This window comes from Nicrophorus vespilloides, unplaced genomic scaffold (assembly GCF_001412225.1).
Source record: "Nicrophorus vespilloides isolate i.1.1-1 unplaced genomic scaffold, Nicve_v1.0, whole genome shotgun sequence".
NCBI lineage: Eukaryota > Metazoa > Arthropoda > Insecta > Coleoptera > Silphidae > Nicrophorus > Nicrophorus vespilloides.
The window spans coordinates 1-22174 of NW_017096641.1; the positions used below are offsets into that span (position 1 = coordinate 1).

The 22174-nt window shown below is 35.1% G+C and overlaps 4 protein-coding genes across 6 annotated transcripts; 1 reads left to right on the forward strand and 3 right to left on the reverse strand.

The window, feature by feature from the left end:
• Nucleotides 1-2061: 2061 nt before the first annotated feature.
• On the forward strand, nt 2062-12128 carry LOC108557670 (exostosin-1-like; the record flags this gene model as incomplete). The annotated part of the gene is made up of 4 exons (XM_017914284.1): nt 2062-2263; nt 2454-2573; nt 5514-5756; nt 11082-12128. Coding segments are annotated over 4 exons (1285 nt in total), but the record flags the coding sequence as incomplete, so codon positions are not given.
• A 678-nt stretch (nt 12129-12806) lies between these two features.
• On the reverse strand, nt 12807-15092 carry LOC108557685 (cytochrome P450 4C1-like). Its single transcript, XM_017914316.1, has 6 exons — nt 14816-15092; nt 14558-14761; nt 14263-14506; nt 13915-14215; nt 13794-13862; nt 12807-13377 (listed from the first exon to the last, which is right to left on the reverse strand). Exons 1-6 carry the CDS (start codon nt 14979-14981, stop codon nt 12859-12861), a joined length of 1503 nt encoding a protein of 500 aa, XP_017769805.1. The 5' UTR covers nt 14982-15092; the 3' UTR covers nt 12807-12858.
• Nucleotides 15093-15304: 212 nt separating this feature from the next.
• LOC108557689 (ras-related protein Rab-38) lies at nt 15305-19487 on the reverse strand. 3 transcript variants are annotated; one of them, XM_017914321.1, is made up of 5 exons: nt 18079-18599; nt 17284-17655; nt 16013-16223; nt 15776-15957; nt 15305-15721 (listed from the first exon to the last, which is right to left on the reverse strand). In XM_017914321.1, exons 1-5 carry the CDS (start codon nt 18268-18270, stop codon nt 15467-15469), a joined length of 1212 nt encoding a protein of 403 aa, XP_017769810.1. In that variant the 5' UTR covers nt 18271-18599; the 3' UTR covers nt 15305-15466. The 3 variants fall into 3 exon arrangements, with proteins under 3 accessions (XP_017769810.1, XP_017769811.1, XP_017769813.1); XM_017914322.1 differs by lacking the exon at nt 18079-18599 and adding an exon at nt 17720-18051; XM_017914324.1 differs by lacking the exons at nt 17284-17655; nt 18079-18599 and adding an exon at nt 19272-19487.
• Nucleotides 19488-20636: 1149 nt separating this feature from the next.
• On the reverse strand, nt 20637-21226 carry LOC108557674 (ATPase inhibitor A, mitochondrial-like). The gene is made up of 3 exons (XM_017914288.1): nt 21099-21226; nt 20842-20983; nt 20637-20782 (listed from the first exon to the last, which is right to left on the reverse strand). The coding sequence occupies exons 1-3, from the start codon at nt 21137-21139 to the stop codon at nt 20645-20647; spliced, it is 321 nt and encodes a 106-aa protein (XP_017769777.1). The 5' UTR covers nt 21140-21226; the 3' UTR covers nt 20637-20644.
• Nucleotides 21227-22174: the final 948 nt, after the last annotated feature.

The following is a 22174-nucleotide window of genomic DNA, read 5'->3' on the forward strand; positions in this document are numbered from 1 at the left end:
AACCTGAAGGGGGAAAGTTTTCAATTAATTTTTGTTTGTTCCAATTTAAAAATTTTATTTTGTTTTTCTATCACACACTTACTATTTTCATGTAACTATTTTTTATAAATATGTAAATTAATTCAATAAATAATGTTTATTTAAAATTTACATTGATTGTTTTCTTTTCAGAATGGGGGGTGGGGTAATATCGACTTACGCAAAAATATTTTGGGGTAATTGTTAAAAAAGTTCCCCGACCGCTGCTCTATATGATGCATCACTGCACTGAACGAAACACTTTGACAGATTAAAACCTAGCAGCGCGCATATTCTATTAGTGTAATGCTTATTGATTTATCTTCAATCTATCATTTGATTTTAACACCGCGTACATTTATTTACATTCTATAGGTTCTACAGTTTTCTACTACTAGAGGATGTATATAATGTTGTAGCTTTGCAGGTTTTTTCATCATCTTACCGATTTGTACTGCAGCATTTATCTTAAAGTATATATCTCTATGTGATTTGTTCTATATGTGTGACTTCTGCAGGATTTGTCTTACAGGTCTATTCTATTACAAGACTACAAGAAGTATTATAGGATAGTCTTGTGTCACAAATAATAATCATGCACTGATTGATTGCAATTACCCAAACTTATTCTTTTTAGATGAAGTGCCCATAATTATAATAATAAGCTACATCCGGTGTATTGTGTTTGGTTACAAAAGCGAACATATAATATCGAATTACGTTAAGCGGATCATCGAATCGCAATGTTTCCGCTCGTTACGTGAACGTTATAATTTCGATCTTTAGATTTTATTCAAATTTCTCGATGAATGCATGTCGGTTTTGTCAGAATGTATGAAATATATATATTTCACTGAGAATTCATTACATCGGTTTGAATTAATTTCTAACTAATTAGTTGTTCATACCATTGTACAAATCGAAACTAATTGAACCGCCGATGGGTATAATTAATTATATTCAAATTGAAATTATATAAATACACACATGCATTTGGAGGGACATGTAGATACATAGATGATGCGCGCACATGTGCGATTCGGTGTGCGTTACGTAAATAATTAAAACAGTGAATGACACGTATTCGCCGCTTCATTTAATCCGCGTGAAATTTCATACCGAACTATTTTCAATATGTATTTCCATGACGTGTTCGATACCACCTTTCACAATGCCTGTCACGTCGCGTGCATATATATACGTTTTTTTTTGCCACCCCATCCGTTGAGCTATCCGCAATAATGGTTTGTAAAGATGAAAACCGTATTAAGTATGAATCCGAGTAGGAAAGGCGGCAGCAATCAAAATATTGTATTGTTGTAGAACTGAAAATCCGCTGCAGAAGTTGTAGAAGAATAAGGAGGAGGAGGAGGCATGACCTGAATTCTGGTGGGTCCTACATTGGGAGAGCGAACGTTGATTAATTCGCACCAGACGGCGACTTTTCAATTGAAACCAATTGGACGGTCAAGTCTCAGACGATACAAGATTCATTGAAAGCGGACTCACTTTCATTGAAGTTATTAATCTGAATAAGAAAGTACTACTACTTATATTACACAAAGAAAGCTAATTCACTTAAGGGTTTTCAAATCTTTGCCTACAATAACTGCAAACTAGTTATTAAAATAAGAGCTTCTAAAACGATTAATTATTCAAGAATAATTACTTTATCGTAATTGAGCAATGAAAATGCAGAATATGTGTTATCTGTCATATTTGGGTTATGTGATACTGGTTATCAGCACAATATTTGTACTTGCATTTTACAGATTTCAATACTAATGATTTAATAAACATGTAATTTAAGATGTTCGTAATTGAATAGGAGGAAAATGTTTATACAAAATTTCATATTTCGCTTTGATATTTTTACCTTGCTTTGTTATTGAACCACGGTCATCGCATAGCACAGTAAATATAATTTTAAGATTTATGTCCAGTTGTTTGTTTTTCTTTATTTTACTTTATTTTTTGTTAATGATGTGTGATCTCTTGGAGTTTATTCCCGTTTTGATGAGTATAATTATGGTCTTGTTGTAGATACGATTATGAGGTTTTGCTACAAAATTCCACGTTCTGTCTAGTGCCTAGGGGTCGCCGCCTGGGCTCGTTCCGATTCCTCGAGGTCCTCCAGGCGGGATGCATACCTGTCCTTCTCTCGAACGGGTGGGCCCTGCCCTTCGCTCAAGTTATAGACTGGAGCAAATCTGTACTGTGGGCGGACGAGAGGCTATTGCTGCAGGTAACTTATATATATATATATATATTTCAGATGAATCTTCGAGTATACAGAAAAATGATTGTTTCTTTTAAAAACACATTGCTTGCTCGATTCAGATGAGTCACAGAGCTCGGCTTGTTTTCTTAGCGTTCTACCAAGAGCGAAGATCATCTTATTTAGAGCTTGCTCTTCTTTTATTTTTCGGTTGCAGGTGCCAAATGTTGTTCGGTCCATATCTGCGACGAGGATCCTGGAATTACGGCAGCAGTCGCAGGTCCTATGGGAGCGTTACTTCTCCTCCATTGAGAAGATCGTCTTTACGACGCTTGAGGTAAATATAATATTTAACGGAATATCACTTGAAACTGGACGATCAGTCAACGTTTAAAATATTCATCATCATCCTACTTGAACGATTGTTTATTTCATATGTAAACTCAAATACACGACGATGTGAATTCTTGTTAGACCTTGACGTGTTTGGGAAACTTTTCCCATTTGCCGATTTCAATCTTTCGATGTTAGTAGCTATATCTAAAATTAGTCAACGTATTAGTAAATACATCAACAATGTTTCGCGGATTTCTTGGAAATGCGTAAACGGTTCGGATTTAGCATCCGGAAGGAAAAGCAGAGTTTCTATTACTAGATTCCATCCACACTGCGAGCAATTAAATTCGGAATCGATGATGATTTATTTTTGTTGGTCGCTGTCGTTGAATGGATTACCGGGGGCTGAAATCTGTTGACGGCACTTCCGCACCAAGTGACGTCCCTTCCGGTGTCAAATATAACGTAAGCCCGATCGATCCGTACTCGGCGTAATCCACGAATTGACCCAAAGCGAATCAGCTAAATGGTCCATTAAATATGCCCTCATTGAAGATGCGAGTATATCCATATTTCAGAACGTTTCACTTAGAATCCAAGACGACTCGAGATAAGCAATGATGGGAATTGTAACCGGCTTTTTCTTCTTTCTATCCACTCATCCGATAATTCTCACTGCCAACTTGTCAAATCACTAGACAGGGGATAATCGTTCCGAGAACTTCTTTAATAGCTTTGTATAATTAATATCGCATTTGCAGTACTTCTTTTGAAAGACTACTTTGCTTTTTATACTTACAATTTTTAATAATAATATCGATTTGCTGTCTTTTGTAAAACATAATCCCTATTCTGTTGCAACGGAATAGAGTATTATATGCGGGTTTCCTGAGAGCGGATTTTAAATCGTCTTTTCATTCTTTTACAGTTTTTCTACTAAGCTTCGAGTAATTAAACTATTACTTCTTCTTCATTTAGTTTTTTAAACCTATTAAACGAGGATTAGAGCGACTGGGATTCGATCGTTCTAAATTTGATTTTGTTGCATATATTCCATCATCATACTTTAAATAATCCTATCGTAGTCATGATCAATTCATACACTCGTGACGTGGCACCCATAGCGAACGGTAATCCAGTTAACCAGTGATAACAATCATCCCGAAGTTCGCATAATAATGTAGTCCTGTTATGTATGTGAAGTTCTCCGGCGTATTCGTACCGACGTATTAGTTATACGGCGCCATAGAAATTAGGATCATTGTCAAAACCAACTTTGGGCCATTGTTGTTGTTGTACGAAACACAAGTTGTTTAAAACCATCAGCGGAACAATGCTGGGCGTCGAGCCTTCCTCCAGCATTCCAATTTTTACCGGCGACCCGTTAGAACTTCGCAAATTTACATAATCCAATTCTCGACGTGAGATTAGAACCGCACGAATCGATAACTACCACTTGGATAACACGGAATACGCAATTTGATCTGGCAATAACTTTACTACGTGCTCCACCTCGTCCATCCAAAAAGCGAAACACATATTCCTATCTCAATTTTCTTATTCTAATGGGATTTATTTTTTAAATAGCAATTCATATTACATCATAGTTATTGTTCATTTTATGATTTACAATCATAATTTCCTTATTGTACAAAAAATTACTTACCTCATAAAATTCTTCAATTTTAATGTTCTACTTTATAGTTATTACTATTTTGATTATTTTTTAACATTCTCAATTCATTGGAGAATTATTTTTTTTACTTAGTTAACTTCGGAAATTTTATGGTTGTCGCCTTTTAAACGCAAAAGCAATAATGTATTGATACTTACAATGATTTAATGGCAATTTAACAAATTTTACACATCACATAAATTCTTATATTTTACTGTTTTTCTTTATTGTAAAGTATTAATTATTTTTAATTATATTTATTTTTAAACATTTTCAAATCTGCAAATTCCAAAAGTTAATAGGTTATTATTATGCCACCATTCGAATAAATATAAAAGAGACGCTTATACCTAATCCAGGATTTTTTTCGCTCGGTATCTGCGAATATTATTATTACGTTCCACTTTACAAATAACATTAATCAGAGGCAAGGAATGAATGTAGGCAAGACGAAAAATACTGGAAAGTAACGAACATCGATCCGTTGAGCTATTGACGTGGCAAGCTATTTTTTTCTGCTTAACAAGAAAAAACAAAGAATCCAATTCTGTTACATATTAAATTACGTCTACGTTTTTCATCAGTTTTTTTTTCTTTCATTCGATTGATATTCGAATGGATGAAGGATCGTAATAAATAATGGAAGGAAAAAACAATTTGGTTACATTGAGACCTAAGAAGTTTGCTGAAAACGATATGTATATAAAGCGGTACAAGTGTGTAATGTATACATATATTTAGTCTATGCATTTCGAATATCAATTGATTTCATTGAAACTTGTCAAGTGCATTCAGATTGGTTGATCAACGAGTTTGATTTATATTTCATATAGTTGGCGAATCAACAATACAATATGCGGAGTTAATTGAATACGCACAGTGCGTACCTGTTAATAAATTATCAGCACCATCATCGATTGAGCACACTGAATTGTTTCACGTTGTTTGCTTGCAAAACAGTAGGAAAAACAAATCTAGCTGAATTTTTTCAATGCGAAAGTTGAACGTGCGGAAGGAAAATGGTTTCGTGTAATGCTGAGTAGGTGGTCGGAGGGGTGGATCTTCTCCGATCTCATCAAGTCAATGGAGCAGATGAGGTGTTTTTGGTTCAAGTGCCGAAAGGCTTATTGATTCGTGCCACCATCGATGTAATTGTAAATGGAAGAAGTGTGTTCGTTGCAACTTCTCCGACACTATATACTTGAAGAACAGAATACATTACGATCGTTGCAAGTATTTATTTATTCTTTTATTTCTTTGTTGCAGATTATAAGGGAGAGGCTTCCTCAGCAGTGGATTCGCGAGGGCCTCATCTGGAATAACTCCCCAGGAGCTCTGGTGACGCTTCCAAACTATTCCGACTCCTATGCAGATTTTCCTTTTCACGCACAATCCTATTCTGATCGTTTCACTGCCGTCGTTTACTGTCAGATTGGATCACCAGTTGTACCGTCATCGCCGCTCTATCGTCTCGTCAGCAACGTGGCTCGCAGCAAATATGTTTCCAGGGTAAGCATTATACGCCCAATGGCAACACTAATCAATCATGCTTCAAGTCATTACAATACAAATACTTCATCAAAATTGCATGCAGTTCAAAGTTTATTTTTACCATTACTTTAGTTTACAGACTAGATAGTAACATTTGCATTGTATATTAGCAAAGATAACTACTTTTAAATAAGGTTATTTCATTAACCGTAAACTCTTTTATGCATGTATACTCAATTATACGCTCTATACCAAATCAATAAAAAGTATTGTATGTCATAATGCTACCTACTATTAGGAGTTACAAAGCAATGAATGTCACCAAATAGATCAAATTTATTTTCGTCCAAAAAATATTACCATTTTTTTTTTCATTTCACACTCTAATAATTGTGTGTATGAATTTTAATACAATTATTTTGATGTTTCATTTATTTATACAGATTATTTGTACTAAAACTTATCGCAGCAGTTATTTTTTTTTTATAATTTCCATAGCAACAATTCCTCGGAACATTTTATTAGCTGCAAGCAATTCCACGATAAATACGTATTCATTTAGTGCAGCGAACCTCGCGATTACAAATAATGAACTTGTACCCATGGAAACGGCGAACGAAGCCAAAGAATAACTAGTAATAAATTGATTCGCAATGAATCGCGAACGTTCCATTCATGAATGAAATGCGCTCCGGAATCCACAGCGCTTACGTTTTTCACTAGGCAGGCACGCTGCAAAAAACTATTTGTTGTGAATTGTTTACATTCCTACGGCGTGCTGGCATTTCTTGCATCTGGCCGGGTCCTTTCTCGTGCGTTTCTGCATGTAACTCACGAGCCGGACACATGTTTGCCTCTGTATCCAAGGGATGCTGCGAAAGGGCGCCAAATACGTTATAACCTTGAGCAGTCTTCTGAACATTCCACACATCTGGCTTCAGCTTGTTTACATGTTTTCACCTTACTTTTTTTTTTCTCAGTAACCGTAACCCGGCTTTCTCTGCAAGAACTCACATATTTATAAGAAAGGGATGATTTTATGCAGTGACTATTCTCATCTTTTTTGTTTGGCATGAAATTTGCTACCCAGGATTCGAATCGCATTATTGTAATGTTGAATTGATCTCTTATATAACTATATACATTTACAGACTACATGAATAGACACAATTTTATTTTTTTGAACAAAAATCACCATTTTTGTATTCAACTTTTTCGACGATCAATACATCTAAAATTATGCTTTACTGAACGAAAATTAAGGTAATCATAATAATGTCACCTTTCCAGTTACGCGAGGACAACGTAAAACTATATATCAAACAGTCACGACTAAATTCATGCAATTTATGAGATATATTTTTTTGTATGTTTCAAGCACGAATTTCACTCAAATTGATTGCGCAATTCGGAAGAAGACGGTGACAATTGATTGTGGGTAGGAACATTTAATAGTTTTCTCGTCACAATCATCGGCGTCTGCATATTTGTTGTTTGTTTGTGAGCAAGAAAGAAATTGGCCGAAGGAAACGCAATTTTTCGTTCATTGTTTACATGCATTCCGTCCGGACCATAAATACCCGTTTTCCCAACGCAACTGGGTCACTCATAAAAATGCACGGAATTTACTCTTTACTCTTCCATTCCCACGCTTCCTGCTGATCAAAGTTATGTCATCCGCCGAACAAGACAGGTCATGCATTATATAAGTTCAAATTGTTATTACTAAATAGGTATAGAGGCTACGGATCAATACAAATTATATTTTAATCATATTTTAGGAAATAGTATAGTATACAATATTATAAAGTATTACACAAAAAATAAGGACATAAAACTGTAGATAAATAATGTGAACTATTGGGTATACAGATCATGGAGTAAGGTTGAGCCGTGCCAGTGGGGATTATTCAAATGTTAGACGAAACTTTTCAGTTCGCAACTGAAATCTGTTTCCCGCTGATGTACTTTTTTTTTGGATTTGGATGAATTATGTAATCGTCGCCATCGATCAGCGAAAAAGTAGATGCTAGAATTCTCAATAGTTTATGTCTCTTTTATTTTTGGAAACAGCCGTCGTTGTCGCATTGATCGCATCTCAAAACTTTTTTGAAACAAACATCCGGCAGAAATATTGTCAAAACAAAGCAATTTCTGAAACCGCTACCACTCCCATTGTTCCTTCGAAGCTCAGATTAATTGCATTCCTAGTTGGAAAAGTGCATTTCTCGCTGCCTTTTTGTCGTCCTCGTCGCTCGAGCGGTTATGGTTATTACTATTTCCTTCTCTGTCTGTGAAGGGTAATTATTAATTTTCGTGCACCGAGAACCATTCGGAAGCCGGGGCAGTTACTTGCACGCATTCGAATAATACATTTCGAGCTCCAATGTTGTATACGGTTTATGCTATGCCCTTTTTTGTGTCCTGTTTTGCGGACCAACCACAACGTATCGATCCACCACCGCTCACCATTTCGTCGTCGTCGAACATTAAATATTCCATTCAATCTCAACAATCCTGATCCGCTGTGTCACCTGGGATTCATTAAAGCAATTCCATTCAAGATGCCATCGAAGGCGCACCCCCACGCTGCAATTGATCATCGTTCAAGTCCAAATCTTTCATACCTAAATCTACATACATCAAATTTTTATATAATTAGTAATAATTCAAACAAATTTGAAGTTTAGTACTAATTTAGACCTAACCTAACCTCAGGTTAGGTTAGACATTAAAATTTATTTGTAGTAAGAGTAAAATACTTATTGATGTATTTAACCTAATTATATCGATGTTTATAACTGATATTTAGCATCCACTTTAGGAGCGACGAGTTCGTGCCATTAAGTACACTCTCGGAGTCTTATATAATTATAGCGAAGATTGAATGAAGGTGCAATTAAGTCCAATTGACGGACAACGATTTGGAAAAAAAACTCGCGTCGTCATTGATGGCAAAAAAATGATTTTGGTCTAAACGAAAGGAAATTGCAATTAAAATTAATTTCCAATCGATGCGACTCACTTTTTAATTATTCGTATGGGCGGTGTTAATTGGTTCTCTCATTACAAGATTCATTTTCAACATTCATTGAAAAGCAAAACATTTGATCCCTCGGTGGGCGTTAATCGGATGATTTGTTACGCTTATTTTCTTCTTACGGTGCTGCTGCTGCTGGTTGTAAGCATTACTTATTGACGGCATTTACATAATATAGAAACGACAATCGATAATACTATTTCTTTTTGATGGTTTGGAAATGGCGTGTCGCTCAAGCGGAATTATTATTATTTGATTTCCAATTAGTTCGTGACGTTAAGCCATGAAAAATAAAATGAATAAATTTATATAATTTTATCTTAATTTAGAGTGTAGATTGTGACAAGTATTTATCCTTTTTTTTAGAAAAACTTTGTATACTCGTAATAGTTTGCATGAGAATAAATTATATTTATATAAGTATACTTCTTGATACACCGAATTTTAATGATTTCTCAATTCACAATTAAAATATTCAGATTATTTAAGCTATATGATATACTTGAACAAATGCTTATAACATAAAATAAATGCTGAGCAACGTTGAAATAAATCCCAATATAAGATTACACACAATAAATTTAAAAAAAAATGGAATGATTGCAAAGCAAAATCATGTCAGTAGTAAGTGCGTAGATGTTCGAAGTGTAACAAAATTATATAATTTCCGAACTAAAAATAGAATAAGTTGTATCGCATATCATACGCAAATATTAATTTAATTAATGAAATTGTTAGTTGTCATTAGTGGAGCTTATTCCAATTTAATTGATAATTAAATGTGCAATTACGCCGCACTAAATTGAAAATGAAAAACAACAGAATACGCGAATGCATTGCATTTCCAGTCTTCTGGTATGGGATTTAATCCGAATATGAATCTGCGGTATTTGTTTGCCGGATGAACATAACCCCGCTGCTCAGAACTGCATCCCCCATCAAACTTAATTAATTAACATTTCAGTTTGACTTCGACTTTTCTATGTATACATACATATATGCGCCTTCAAATCAATTTCCTCCCTCGGAAAATCTAAACTCTGCATATATATATACAGTCCAACGCAAAGCAATTAACATTTAATTAAATTACTTACAAAACGGGAAACCTAATTCTTTATAATGACTGCTTCTATTTTCTCCTGAAAAGAAAATAATGATAGTTTAATGTAACTCACTTTATTTCAATTATGTATTTCTTTTATCTTAAGTAATTGAAATTTTCTCTTTAATTGACATATTCAACTCTCAATGTAGAGTGGATGGTTTTGGTTAAAATCAATAATTGCTTAATAATTCGAATTTATTTTTCTTGCTTTTTGCATGTGACATGCTTTATTCATACCACACACTTTATAATCCATACTTTTAGCTTGAATGTTAACTGTACAATTGAGCATAAGTTGAGCATAAGTTGATATATTTGAACTTCAAATTATAACTTTTAAGAGTAATTTGTATGTAAAATAAATGTCACTCTATTCATCCTACGCATTTTATTCAACATTATTTTAGCTTACATTTACATATTATGCTTTTACTGAGTCGTTTTTTTGTTGTTGTTCGAAACTCGCTGTATGAATATTCAGTGCTCAGTAGAGAAAGAGTTATTTTAGTAAAGTTCGCAGAATTCTATAGACACTGGTTTGATTTTAATTTTATGAACTTTTAATGTTATTTATACGATAACTAAACATCAGTTTCAAGAAATCTTGAAAGAAATGTAATCCGAGTTTAACGACTTCGTCTGCAACTTAGACGTTAAATGTTTAAGTGCATTTCTATGTATTTTTTTTTTAAATTTAAGTAAATACTGTCGGATACAAAATTATTGATTTATCTTAATAAAGTTAATTTGAAGATTTAAAAAAAATAGTTACAAACTTATTTTTTTAATTAATCATTTGATAGTCTTACTGAACAGTATTTTAATTATATTATAACAAACTTTGAAAAGTTAAATTCTCTTTTACGCTTCCGTTCGTTTCTTAATCAGATGGTATTTACAAAACGAATTTTAAATATTTGATTTATTTTTGTAAACTAATGATTTATAATTTGGAAAGCTGATGGTCTATATTGTTCTATTTATGGCAATTTGGAATTTTTGATTGGACATTCGCATGCATAGCAGCGCACTGCGGTATTAAAATTACGTTTGTGACCCCAAATGGAGGTGGTTGGTAGAGGCAGGATAAAAAAAAAGAGTCGGTGTTACGGGAAGGGGAGGTGTAGCTTGCATGTGCTTGACGTGCGTTCCGAAGGGTCGGGGATTTATCCTGCTGTGTGCTTCTGGTTTGCAGATTATCATTGTTTGGTCGAACGAGCATCTACCTATGAAGAACCGTTGGCCCGCGATGCCCGCCCACGTTACCTTGAAGATTCTGCAGGCCGGATCGGATCCAATAAAGACAAGCATCTCGCAACGCTTTTATCCGCATCCATTGATCAATACCACGGGTGTTCTCTCTCTGGATGAGGATTCTCTACTGACAACAGACGAAGTGGACTTCGCCTTTCAGGTGTGGAAGCAATTCCCTGACCGCATCGTAGGCTATCCGGCCAGGTCACACTACTGGGACGACGCGAAGGGCTCTTGGGGATACACTTCAAAGTGGACTAACGATTATTCGATTGTCCTCACTGGAGCCGCCTTCTATCACCGCTACTACAACGTCCTCTACACGGAGTGGTTGAGCCCGCTGCTGCACAAAACGGTGGAGCAAAGTCAGAACTGCGAGGACATCCTTATGAACTTCCTGGTTAGCCATGTGACACGCAGGGCTCCGATCAAGGTCACCCAACGGAAGCAGTACAAGGAGCAACCGCTAGCTGGTGGATGGTCTCCGTGGAACGACCCAGACCACTTCATCCAGCGGCAGACCTGCCTGAACACGTTTGCTGCTGTCTTCGGATACATGCCTTTGCTGCGCTCGAACTTACGCCTAGATCCCGTCTTGTTCAAGGACCCCGTCTCCAACAAGAGAAAGAAGTATCGTCAGATCGAACTGGTGGGCAGTTAGCTCGAGCTCACGTCAACAACTTCCTCCTCCTCATTCCCCGATAGACATCTGCAACTGGATCCAGGTTACAGCTACCTGCCCTTCCCTGCGTTAACAGAAGTGATGGTTTGCATATCGCTGTATAAATATAATTATTTGTAAATACATTTTATACATGACGAGCAGCTAACATTAAGATGATGAAAAAGAAGAGAGAGAAGAGAGAGTTAAGAGCGCAGCTGCCTTTGAAATCGTTTAGCCGCCCAACGTTCACTCTTATCATTATGAATTATCAAACTTTCTTTTAAATTCATTCCATTAGTATGATCGTGTATTTTTTTGTTTAATTATCGGTTTGTAAATTAATTTTTAATAATTCCTAGTTCCTCGCTAATACGAAATCAATTATATATTATATATATATATATTAATTAAGGCATTATTATAATTTGTACTTAATGCTGAAACTGGCCAACTCCCAGTGCCATATTATTTTGTTATTTTCGTTTATTTTTGTATATTATCATAGCTTCAGATTGTGATTTTCTTGATCGAGATATTAATTTAATTAAAATGAATTAAATATTATATACAAAGATATATATACACTTACAGACAAACGGAAAAGAAAGAACATATAAATAATTTATTTTATTTTGTGTTGTGGCATATATAAATATATATGAAAAATATACAAAATATATATATATATATTTAGGTTGTTAGTTTAACATTGTTATATAGTGTATAATTCTATAAGAAGATGAGAAGAGTGCGCATGGAAATAAGAGTTTGTTTTATTTTATTTTTTTCGTTTTTATTTCTTGTCCAAACAACTTACTATCTTCTTCTTTCAGAGTCATTGTTATTTTATAATTTTAATCATCCTATGTTAGAGTAATATATTTTTATGACAACCCTGTATAAACAAAACGAGAAAAAAAAAAGATAAACCTAAGGCATAAGAGAATTGTCTAGCGTAAAAGAAAATGTGAAAAAAAAAAGTGAAAAAATAAATCAATTGTATGTTTTGTACAATTTTGTAATGCAATTTTAATAATATAAGTTGGAACTGCAATTACATCATCTTGTCACGGCGCTTCAATTTTATCTTGATTCCTTCCTTAGTCCTTAGTACTATGTCTACGAACAATTTGATCGTCTCAGGCGTATCGATTGGATGCAGCTCGAATTTTCTGAGCAACGATACAAGCATGCTCTTCATGCTCAACATAGCGTACTTTTGACCTATGCAGTTCCTAGAACCAGCACTGAAAGGTAAGTACGCATACGGGTGTCTGTTCTTCGAGTTCTCTACTGAGAAACGCTCTGGATCGTAGCGTTCCGGGTCTGGATACAGATCTGGGTTGTGGTGTGTATCGTAGATGTGCAATAACAAGACTGTTCCTTTGGGAATGATGAATCCTGTACTAGTGTTTATATCCTCACCAGCAATTCGGGAAATCAGCGGAACGCTTGGATAGATCCTAAGTGACTCCTTAATAGCCATTTCCATGTAATTCAAATTCTGCAAATCTTCGTAATCGCACTCCTTGGATTCGCCCAACACGGACATTATTTCCTCGTATATTTGATCCTTTAATTAAATCCGTTAATTAATTGCCATTATACAAATTATAATAATAATATTTATTGCAACAAAATAACATAATAAGAATAATAAAACAAATTTCGGGCAGAAAGACCTATGATCAATAGCCCTTTGTATCGGTTGACTTTTTTTTTAATTATATATATTTATTTTGTTCTTTTTATTTCTGTATATGTTTTTTTTGTACGACTGATGCAATAAACATTATTATAAAACAAATTGATTTGTTGCAAAGGGCTGCTGACCATAGGTCTTTCTGCTCAACAAATTATATTAATCATTAATTTCGAATAAAGCTATACTATGTCCATCTGGTGGCCTTTCATTTCTTATCACTAGATGGCAACACAGTAGTTTTGAAAGTTTCAAATGGATACATTATTAAAACAATGGACACTTACTTGAACATGTTTGTTACATGCTAACAACATGCAACAAAAAGTCATAGCCATTGAAATTGTATCGTGGCCCTAAAACGTTCAATTAATTCGGCTTAAACAATGAAGTGTTCGGGTCACTTACCTCGAACATGAAAGTGTCCACTTCCTCTCTGATTCCATCATAGCTGATCTTTTGATCATCTTTGGCCTGCAGCAAAAGATCGAGCATCGCCAAATGATGTTTTTTGTTCAAATAAATATCTTCATCATTTTCAACGTTCACTGGAACTTTGTCTTTCTCTCTTTCATCAATGATGTTCTTCGTAAATGTCTTCAAGTAAGCAAGTGCACGTTTTTCCGGCAAGTAATTTTTTGTGAAGAATTTCATAAAGTACACGTAGAGCCAAGGCCTCATTAACTTGTACATTATGAAAGATCCCATGCTTCAAACAATACCTGATCAATATGAAACCACGCCACGAAAACTTACTCATGAATCGCTTTTCCGTATCTGCTTTCTCCCTCGCTGTCTCTCAAACACGTACCCATAGCGGCTTCAGCAATCATATGTAATGAACATTTATGGATATGAGGAATAATATTTATTTCTCCATCAGTATTTATATCTTCCGCAAAATGCTTGGAATGCTTATTGAAAATTGCAATAAACTGTTTAAGAATTTTGAAATGGAACGTGGGCGTAAGAATCTTCCTACGCATCAACCATTTTTCTCCTACAATGAAGCTATTACTCAAAGATCATTATTATTTGCAATAATGAGTACCAGTGCTCCTTAGTAACCCTTCTCCCAACCATTCTTGAAGTACCAAGTAGACAGGGCCTTTGTCATTATGTTTGACATTTGATAAGATTGTTTGCATATCATCTGGTCCTATCACGCAAATACCACCGTAAAGATGCGAAGACCATATTCTATACAATGGAAAATATTCCTTAGCGAAGCGTCTGAAGTTCTTGAAGAGGACATCTGAAAATATTTTATTTATTATGAATATTATTTTTTAAACCATGGTAATCCTACCTGTAGGTACTAGAATATCCTTTAAATTCCCAATGATAAAATAATCCTTTGGACCCGGAAGTTGGTTAATACACTTAGCATTCGAAGACAACAATTGGTACAATTCTATTCCCATGCATATCAACACAAGCAATAACAATGCAATTAGCGCGTATAACAGAATCATGTTGATCCCTCTGTTGTTTAGTGACAATTAGACTAATTAGTGTATAAGACTTCTATTTAAATAAAGCATTCCCCACTGTTTTATATCAAATAATTGCGTTCAATCGCGTCTGACTGATATCTTATTTACAGAGGTTAATAGTTCATTGTAAATATCGAATTTACGCTATACATTAATACGATATAAAAGTGTATAATGTTTAAAAACCAAGAAAACAAAATATACAGTAAGTTTTTATATTACACGAATGCTTGTTGTTAATATCGCATGAGATGTTTAAATAGGTTTATTATTAGTTTAAGTACAATAATATTTACAGCTAGTTTTATGTTTTCGAATATATATTTAATAAAAAGATCTATATGAGTTGACACGAGTCTAATTGCAGTTTACAGTCTATGGATTACAGAAAGTTATTAGTATAAATATACAAATTAAAAAAAAAAAGATAAAAATGTAATTAAAAAATAATTAATAGGATTCGCCTAGCATTTGTAGCACTTTTTTCCTTTCTGCGAATTATCCTTCGACGTGAGCGTAAACTGCTCCTTATCCTTGGAGCTCTGATCGTTCAGAAGCTCATCATTTTGAAGGATTTTGCTGATCAGCGCGTTCGCGGCTTCCTGAATATTGATGTTTTCCTTCGCCGAGATCTCATACCAGGCTGTGAAGCCATGTTCTTTACAATACTCATCCATTTTTGCTGGATTATTTACTATGCCTTCGCGCTGTTGGTCGCACTATAACCGAATAATAAATTGCAAACTGCAAATGGACAAACTTTAAATTCTTACCTTATTCCCTAGTAATATACACGGCACCGGTGAACCATCAGGCAACTGTACTTTCGAATCCAAATCGGCTTTCCACTTAGCTACTGACTCTAAGGTATAAGTCCGAGTCACGTCGAACACTATAAATGCTGCTAAGGCACCGTTGTAGAACACCCTGGTCATATTGATAATGTTTTCTTGACCTATCATCAAACAACTAGTTAAGATCTTCGCTTGTTTAAGAAAAATTTTATTTACCTGCAACATCCCATAATTGGACGCGAACTATACTTTTATCGTCGAGATGGAGAATCTTCAGAGCAAAGTCGACGCCGATCGTCGCTCTGTATGTTTGAGAGAAGAAATCATGGACGTATCGCTTAATAAACGATGTCTTTCCGGTAGCAAGATCTCCGATGACCAAGATCTTGAGCATAGAGTCTTTAAGTTTGCCGTTGTTCTGCGGTGACTGTAACATATTTAATAGATGTTTAATGCAATCGTGATTAGGCCAGAGTAGCGGGACAACGAGTGATAACCAGTTGAAAAACACTGGCTTTACAAAATATTCGTAGTGGCGTTTCTGAGGCCGAACTCACCCCCCCATCGGGGCTGGACGTTATCATCTAAAAGTAGTCGGAGCAATTGATGAAAGACGATATACCGAAATCCTTGTTACAACCGATCGTATTTCATACATGCATGTATATTTTTGTTTGTTTTCTTATTGCTTCGTTCTTCCATTTTTGTTAGCATTTTTATGTAATAGACACTGATCGACTTGCTATTTGGTCATGCTCCATATGTTTTGTACTACTTCCTTCTTAGACTCGAATTACTAATACTACTAATTCGAACTCAATGTAGACTTGTTTGTCCATTTTAATCATCGAAATCCATAACATTTATTACGAATGCGCATTAGATCATTTTTTTTAGCAATAGCTACATCTTATTACATCATGGTTATTTTTTATTGCTCAGGACCGATTTCATCAGAAATGTCAACTGTAGATTGCACGGTCGCATTATTAAATTTTTTGATCTATTATCGTTTTGAAAAAAATAAAATGTTATTAATATATTTTTCATATTCATTACTTATATGAAATACGCAAGATTTAAATTTATTTTTGAATAAATATTATTTTATTATTGAAAAGAGGTCGTTTTTAATGATTGTTGGATGTAAGAAATATTTATCGTATTTACAAATGATACTGAGAGGCATATTATTTCTTGAAATTAACTTTATCTTGTCTAAAAATAGTTTCTTTATGAAGAGATAAATATAATGTTTGTGCATAGCTACTGTGGTACAGCAAATGTAAAAGTTACCTGGATACTCGTTTTTGTGAAATTCATCTTTCTATTGTAAACAAACATATCTATTATCCACGTATCAAATATAAACTGGTTTCAGTGTTTTCTTGCAAATAAATATTTTCTATTAAATTAACGGAGCATTAAAAGTAGAGTAAATTATTTACCTTTTGCATTATTTTGGGGCAATTATTGTGAATATTTACCGTGGTGCTTGAGTCTAAGATGAGATCGCCGTAGGCGGGCATTTTTTTCACGTTTTCGAGTGATTTCGTGCGGCTTATGGTGTGATCGCTTTGCAGCTCTATCTTCGTGTTCTCGATGGTGATTACGCTCTTGGAAGTGGACGGCTTGTCTTCGGGGAGTAGATTCAAGGCTTCGACGCTGTTCCACGTGTTATCCGCCAACTCCGAGCAGTCGTCCAGTTTGTCGGGAGTTCTCAGCCCTTCTCCTGAGCTCGAGCTGTCACTGGACGCGCTTCTCCTCAGCCGGTACTTCTTGTTGGCCGACCGCGAGTTCCTCTTAGCCGTCTCCTGGACTTCGTCCGGTCTCATTATTAGCACTTGGCGGAAGGTAAACTACGGGTTGTCAAGATGTGTACGGCTTAATGAAGTGTCCAGGTTACAAATAGTTGTTTCTTACTACTGGTAGTGGGGAAACACGTGTGCAGTCATTCACATATTATCTCAAGATAATAAATATTGAAGATATGTGGCGCACTGAGGTGGCGTAAACAAGATTCATTAGTCGATCGTACCTGGTTCGTTAATCTAGTTAAGAACCCGATCGTCAAAGGTTTCGCAATATTTAAAGGGCTTCTATCTCTTTTGCGTGCGTTTCACGGAAAGCGGGAGGTTTCCATTGTTTTTTGTTTTTCATTCGATATCGATATCTCCCACTGAATGGACTTTACAATTTTTATTTATGTTATTTCTTGACAAAACAATCATTCGGGATCCATGATTTCGGGTTAATCTGACTTAAGTCTAGAGATGCCTTACCGATTTTGCCTGCAATTTATGTCCGCATTTCAGGATATTGTTGTTCTCCTGTTTGGTGATGTTCGCCGAGGGTTCGTTGCTGTTGCCATTCAGCTGCATTCCATTCAAGGATAGGTATCTCTCCCTGCGCTTCGTTCTTTCGCCTCTGGTCCTGCGGCTCAGAGCACGCACTTGGACGACCTCGTCTATCATAGCTGGATTACGACAGAGTGTTGTATAGCGCGAAATGGGCCACCGATTCCTAGCTTAACTGTGCGTCGATGATTGTGCGTCCGTTTTGATAAATCTTTCGGCCACTGACCCGCCTATTTTTATCTTTAAGATATTACCCTTATGACCTATACCGGAGGTAACACACATATGCAAGTGGGATGTCCAAGAATATGAGACAATTTTATATCAGCGCTGCCGCCTGATTACAGAGCGTCATTAATCTCAACCATACATGCACGTATTCCCATACAATGCACGCATTTATATTTAGAGCCATCGTATTCTCATTCACCATTGCGACCCAAACTGTAAACAACAATACACTCCAACATCATTAAAAATAAACTTCTTTCTCGAGATAATTACAAAACAATAAGAATTATCGTTTTCCGTAAAAAAAGTACCAAAACCACTAATATATTTATTTTATTGTCCATATATTTTAAACAAATATTGCCTTTAGTACTTAATTTATACAATTATCAAACTTTAAATACAATAAAATTGATTTCCAGCAATATTAGAAAATTAAACTAATAGTTTACTAATTTTAAAATTATGGTATTTTCAATGAACCGAATGTTTTGCTTAATATTATAAAATTAATATTTATTCTAGTAGGTCAATGTTCCATTTACTTTTTTATAACCTCTTTTGATCAAACTTGATAATTTTTTATAATTATTATTCTTAATTTATGTAATATTTTAACTAAAAATACACGAAGGCAATTTAAGTGCCGGCCAATAGGCAACCAGAATTTCGCTGATTTGGTCTATCGACTAAATATAATTCGTCTGGTAATTAAGATAAGATTGCAGTTATTGCGATTTGTTGCTGTACATCCAATTGGTTTCTTGAAGTTCACATCCATGCGTCTTCAAACTGTAATCTCGCTTAAGCGGCCTTCTTGTTTACTCTTGTATTTCAAAAATAAGATACGGGCTTGGGTAAATACCGATTGGAAAGTTTTTACTTACCATTTCTTATGGTCTGAGAGCTATTAGGAAATGAAGAGCGCCCTCGATGGTGCGGACCAGCTTCTGGATATTTGATTCACGTCTGGAACCTGCCCGGTTTCTTCAATTTTCGCAACAATTAATGAGAAGTAAATTGAAAGACAGACTGCACGCGGCACTCTTATCAAACTGAATGTCAGCTGAACATTTTGATAAGGGATAACGGGAGCACGTCTCACGTTGTTTGATAATTCCCGGAGCGTTGCCACCTCCATCTAAACATTTTTGAGCGCATCAAAATATTATCAAACTTTCAATCAACCATAATCCTACAGTAGTATAATTTTGTTAAAAATAGCGACTACAGCTTTCTTGACCTAAAAGTCACCTAATTATTTTATAAATACGATCAATGGTATAATGGAATTGAATAAGTAAACAGTTTGCCTGCAATGCTAACATTGATATAAATTATGGTATAATGACTAGATACTAATGGACACAACTTAATTGATTTTGCCTTGAATTTCCATAGAAACATACAAATCACAACAAGTGGCTGAACAAAATGAACGGTCATTCGGAGCTCGAACACGTACATGAATTTAAGTCCGCTAAATTATGTAGCGATAACATGTCTGTTGGTGTTTCTCGCGATCCTTGCGTGTTTCGTCTTCTACTTTCGAAAGCGTCTCAAGAAAGCTGAAGATGAAAATAAGAAGCTGCCACCGAATACCTTAGTCCTCTTCGCTACCGAAGGAGGTCTTTATCTGAGGAAATCAAGGCACGTCACCATGGACAAACCTATAAAACCGGCGAGGAAGAGGCACTGCTCCATCGCGGACATCACCAGCTCATACGAAATGGCAATCTGTGATACTTAAATAAAGGAAACAGTGTATATTATTTTCTTTACAAATATGTCTGTTCATTTCTGAACCCAACAAAACAAATCTGTTTACTGAATAGTTTATTTTCAGGATTGGTCAGTTCATTATTCAATTCTATGACCCAGTCGTGTGTCTATAAATACCAGTTTTTGGCGAAAACAATACAAAGAATTCAAAGGAAATGCAACGGTGACAATAATTCATCGATGTTTATCACTGAGATATCTCTACGTACATTATGTATATATATATAATTTAAAGCTTGATGGTGTGATGTTGCGTAACGTTCTGTTTACGTAGCGAGGATAATTAATATATTGAAGGTGATAATAAATACTCGTGATACAACTGTTATAATTGAACGTTTTGTTCCTTTATTTTAAAGATGCATAACACTGTAGCCATAAGCGCGTAGAAAAAATAGTAATAATACGATAATAATCTTGTTAGTTAGACAAGCTGGCACCATATGCGGTACAAGACTACTAAATGTGTTCCAGATCCTTATTTGACCTGCCTCTCCATTTCTTCAACGCGCTTCTTGTGTCTGGCAATTGCGTCCTGGTGCCTCTTGATCTGCTCTTCATGGAAATTGATCTCATCGGTCAAGCCGCTTTTCAGCTGAGCTAATTGCTCCCTTTGCTAAATTATGAATCAACATGAAAAGAGATTAAATGCCAATTGCTGTTAATAATACAAACCTGCTTGTAGAAGTACTCTTCTTCGCGAGCTGCTTCATTTCTACCAAAAGTTCCACCGGCTTCGCGAATAGATCCACCGCCTCCGCCACCTTTACCGGCGCCGCTACCTAAATCTCCCAACTGTGACATTAAGCGTACTTGACTGAAATTATTTATAAAAAAAAAACACAAATACCAATCAATAGTTATATATAAGTACAAATAGAGGTCAATGCATTAACAGTGCTGATTATCAATCAATATGAAGATGCACTTACTTGCAAGTGATGCGCTTACTAATTTGACGTAAGAAACTCATATTCTAAAATAGCTTATTTTTTGACTTTCAATTGGTTAAATGTCTAAAACAAATTGCTCGTAGTCAATTATATATGGTACTAGGCTGGTTATACAATTTGCCTCCAGACGGCGAGAGCCAGCGGGAGATTTGAATTGCGAGCGCTGATTCTGTCGATAAGGAAGATAACTGATGAGAGGAAACACCCATTTTTCAAATGAAAAAGGACATTTCAGTATTGATTTTTCGCGAAAATTTTGACTATTTCGCATGAGATGGAGCCGTTGCTTTGGCGAGAGAATGCAAGTACGCGTTAGACAAACAAAACAAAAACGCAGGGTTAAATTTCAGGTAATTATAGGTAGTTTCTAGGGAAACCGGAAGCGCACACTCACTCTGGGTGCAACTGCATTGTTTAGGATACGATCAATACAGCTGGGGAAACGTATCCGTCATGTGCAATTTTTGCCCGGGTTGTCACATCGGGAAATGCATATCACATCAATAACCCCCAAGCAATCTCCACAAATTACAATGTTTGGATCACGTATTCAAACATATACCAAAATGCTTTTTAATTGCAAATTTAATTTTCAAATTACATTATACCATTTTAATAGTATTTAATACAAAAATTATTTCAATTAACATTTGAAATTTACTCTTGTTGTTGTTTGATAAATATTGCTTATAACAGATCAACAAATTAATTAAGTTTTTTCTTACTGTATTTTCAACTAACAACTAATTTGCTTTATTAATATCAACATCACCAAATCTTCAAATAATGTACAAATTCAATTTACTTACGTTGCAACTTAATTTCAAATGTCTAGGTATTAAAAGTCGAACAATCAAATTAGAAATCTTTTTCTATTGTGCAAGTTTGTTGCAATAACTGATGATGTAATAGAAATAGTTACAGCTGCAACATAGCAAAAAGCTGTGATTTTGAAGAACCATTCTAAAGCTATTCAACACGTGGCTAATTAAAATGGAATACAAAAGTGAAATCAATATTAAATAAAAGAATGTTGTTAAAATGATATGTTAACA

Bases quoted from the DNA above. Each gene is read 5' to 3' on its own strand.
- LOC108557685 (XM_017914316.1), bottom strand. From the start codon at position 14,981: ATGATTCTGTTATACGCGCTAATTGCATTGTTATTGCTTGTGTTGATA. The intron at 14,507-14,557 runs GTACTCATTATT...GCTTCATTGTAG, and splicing joins AGGGTTACTAAGGAGCACTG to GAGAAAAATGGTTGATGCGT. The intron at 14,216-14,262 runs GTAAGTTTTCGT...TATTGTTTGAAG, and splicing joins TACGGAAAAGCGATTCATGA to CATGGGATCTTTCATAATGT.
- LOC108557689 (XM_017914321.1), bottom strand. From the start codon at position 18,270: ATGATAGACGAGGTCGTCCAAGTGCGTGCTCTGAGCCGCAGGACCAGA. The intron at 17,656-18,078 runs GTAAGGCATCTC...GACAACCCGTAG, and splicing joins ATAAATTGCAGGCAAAATCG to TTTACCTTCCGCCAAGTGCT. The intron at 15,722-15,775 runs GTAAGAATTTAA...ATTCGGTTATAG, and splicing joins GTATATTACTAGGGAATAAG to TGCGACCAACAGCGCGAAGG.
- LOC108557674 (XM_017914288.1), bottom strand. From the start codon at position 21,139: ATGAGTTTCTTACGTCAAATTAGTAAGCGCATCACTTGCAA. The intron at 20,984-21,098 runs GTAAGTGCATCT...AAATAATTTCAG, and splicing joins AGTAAGCGCATCACTTGCAA to TCAAGTACGCTTAATGTCAC. The intron at 20,783-20,841 runs GTTTGTATTATT...TTCATAATTTAG, and splicing joins AAGAGTACTTCTACAAGCAG to CAAAGGGAGCAATTAGCTCA.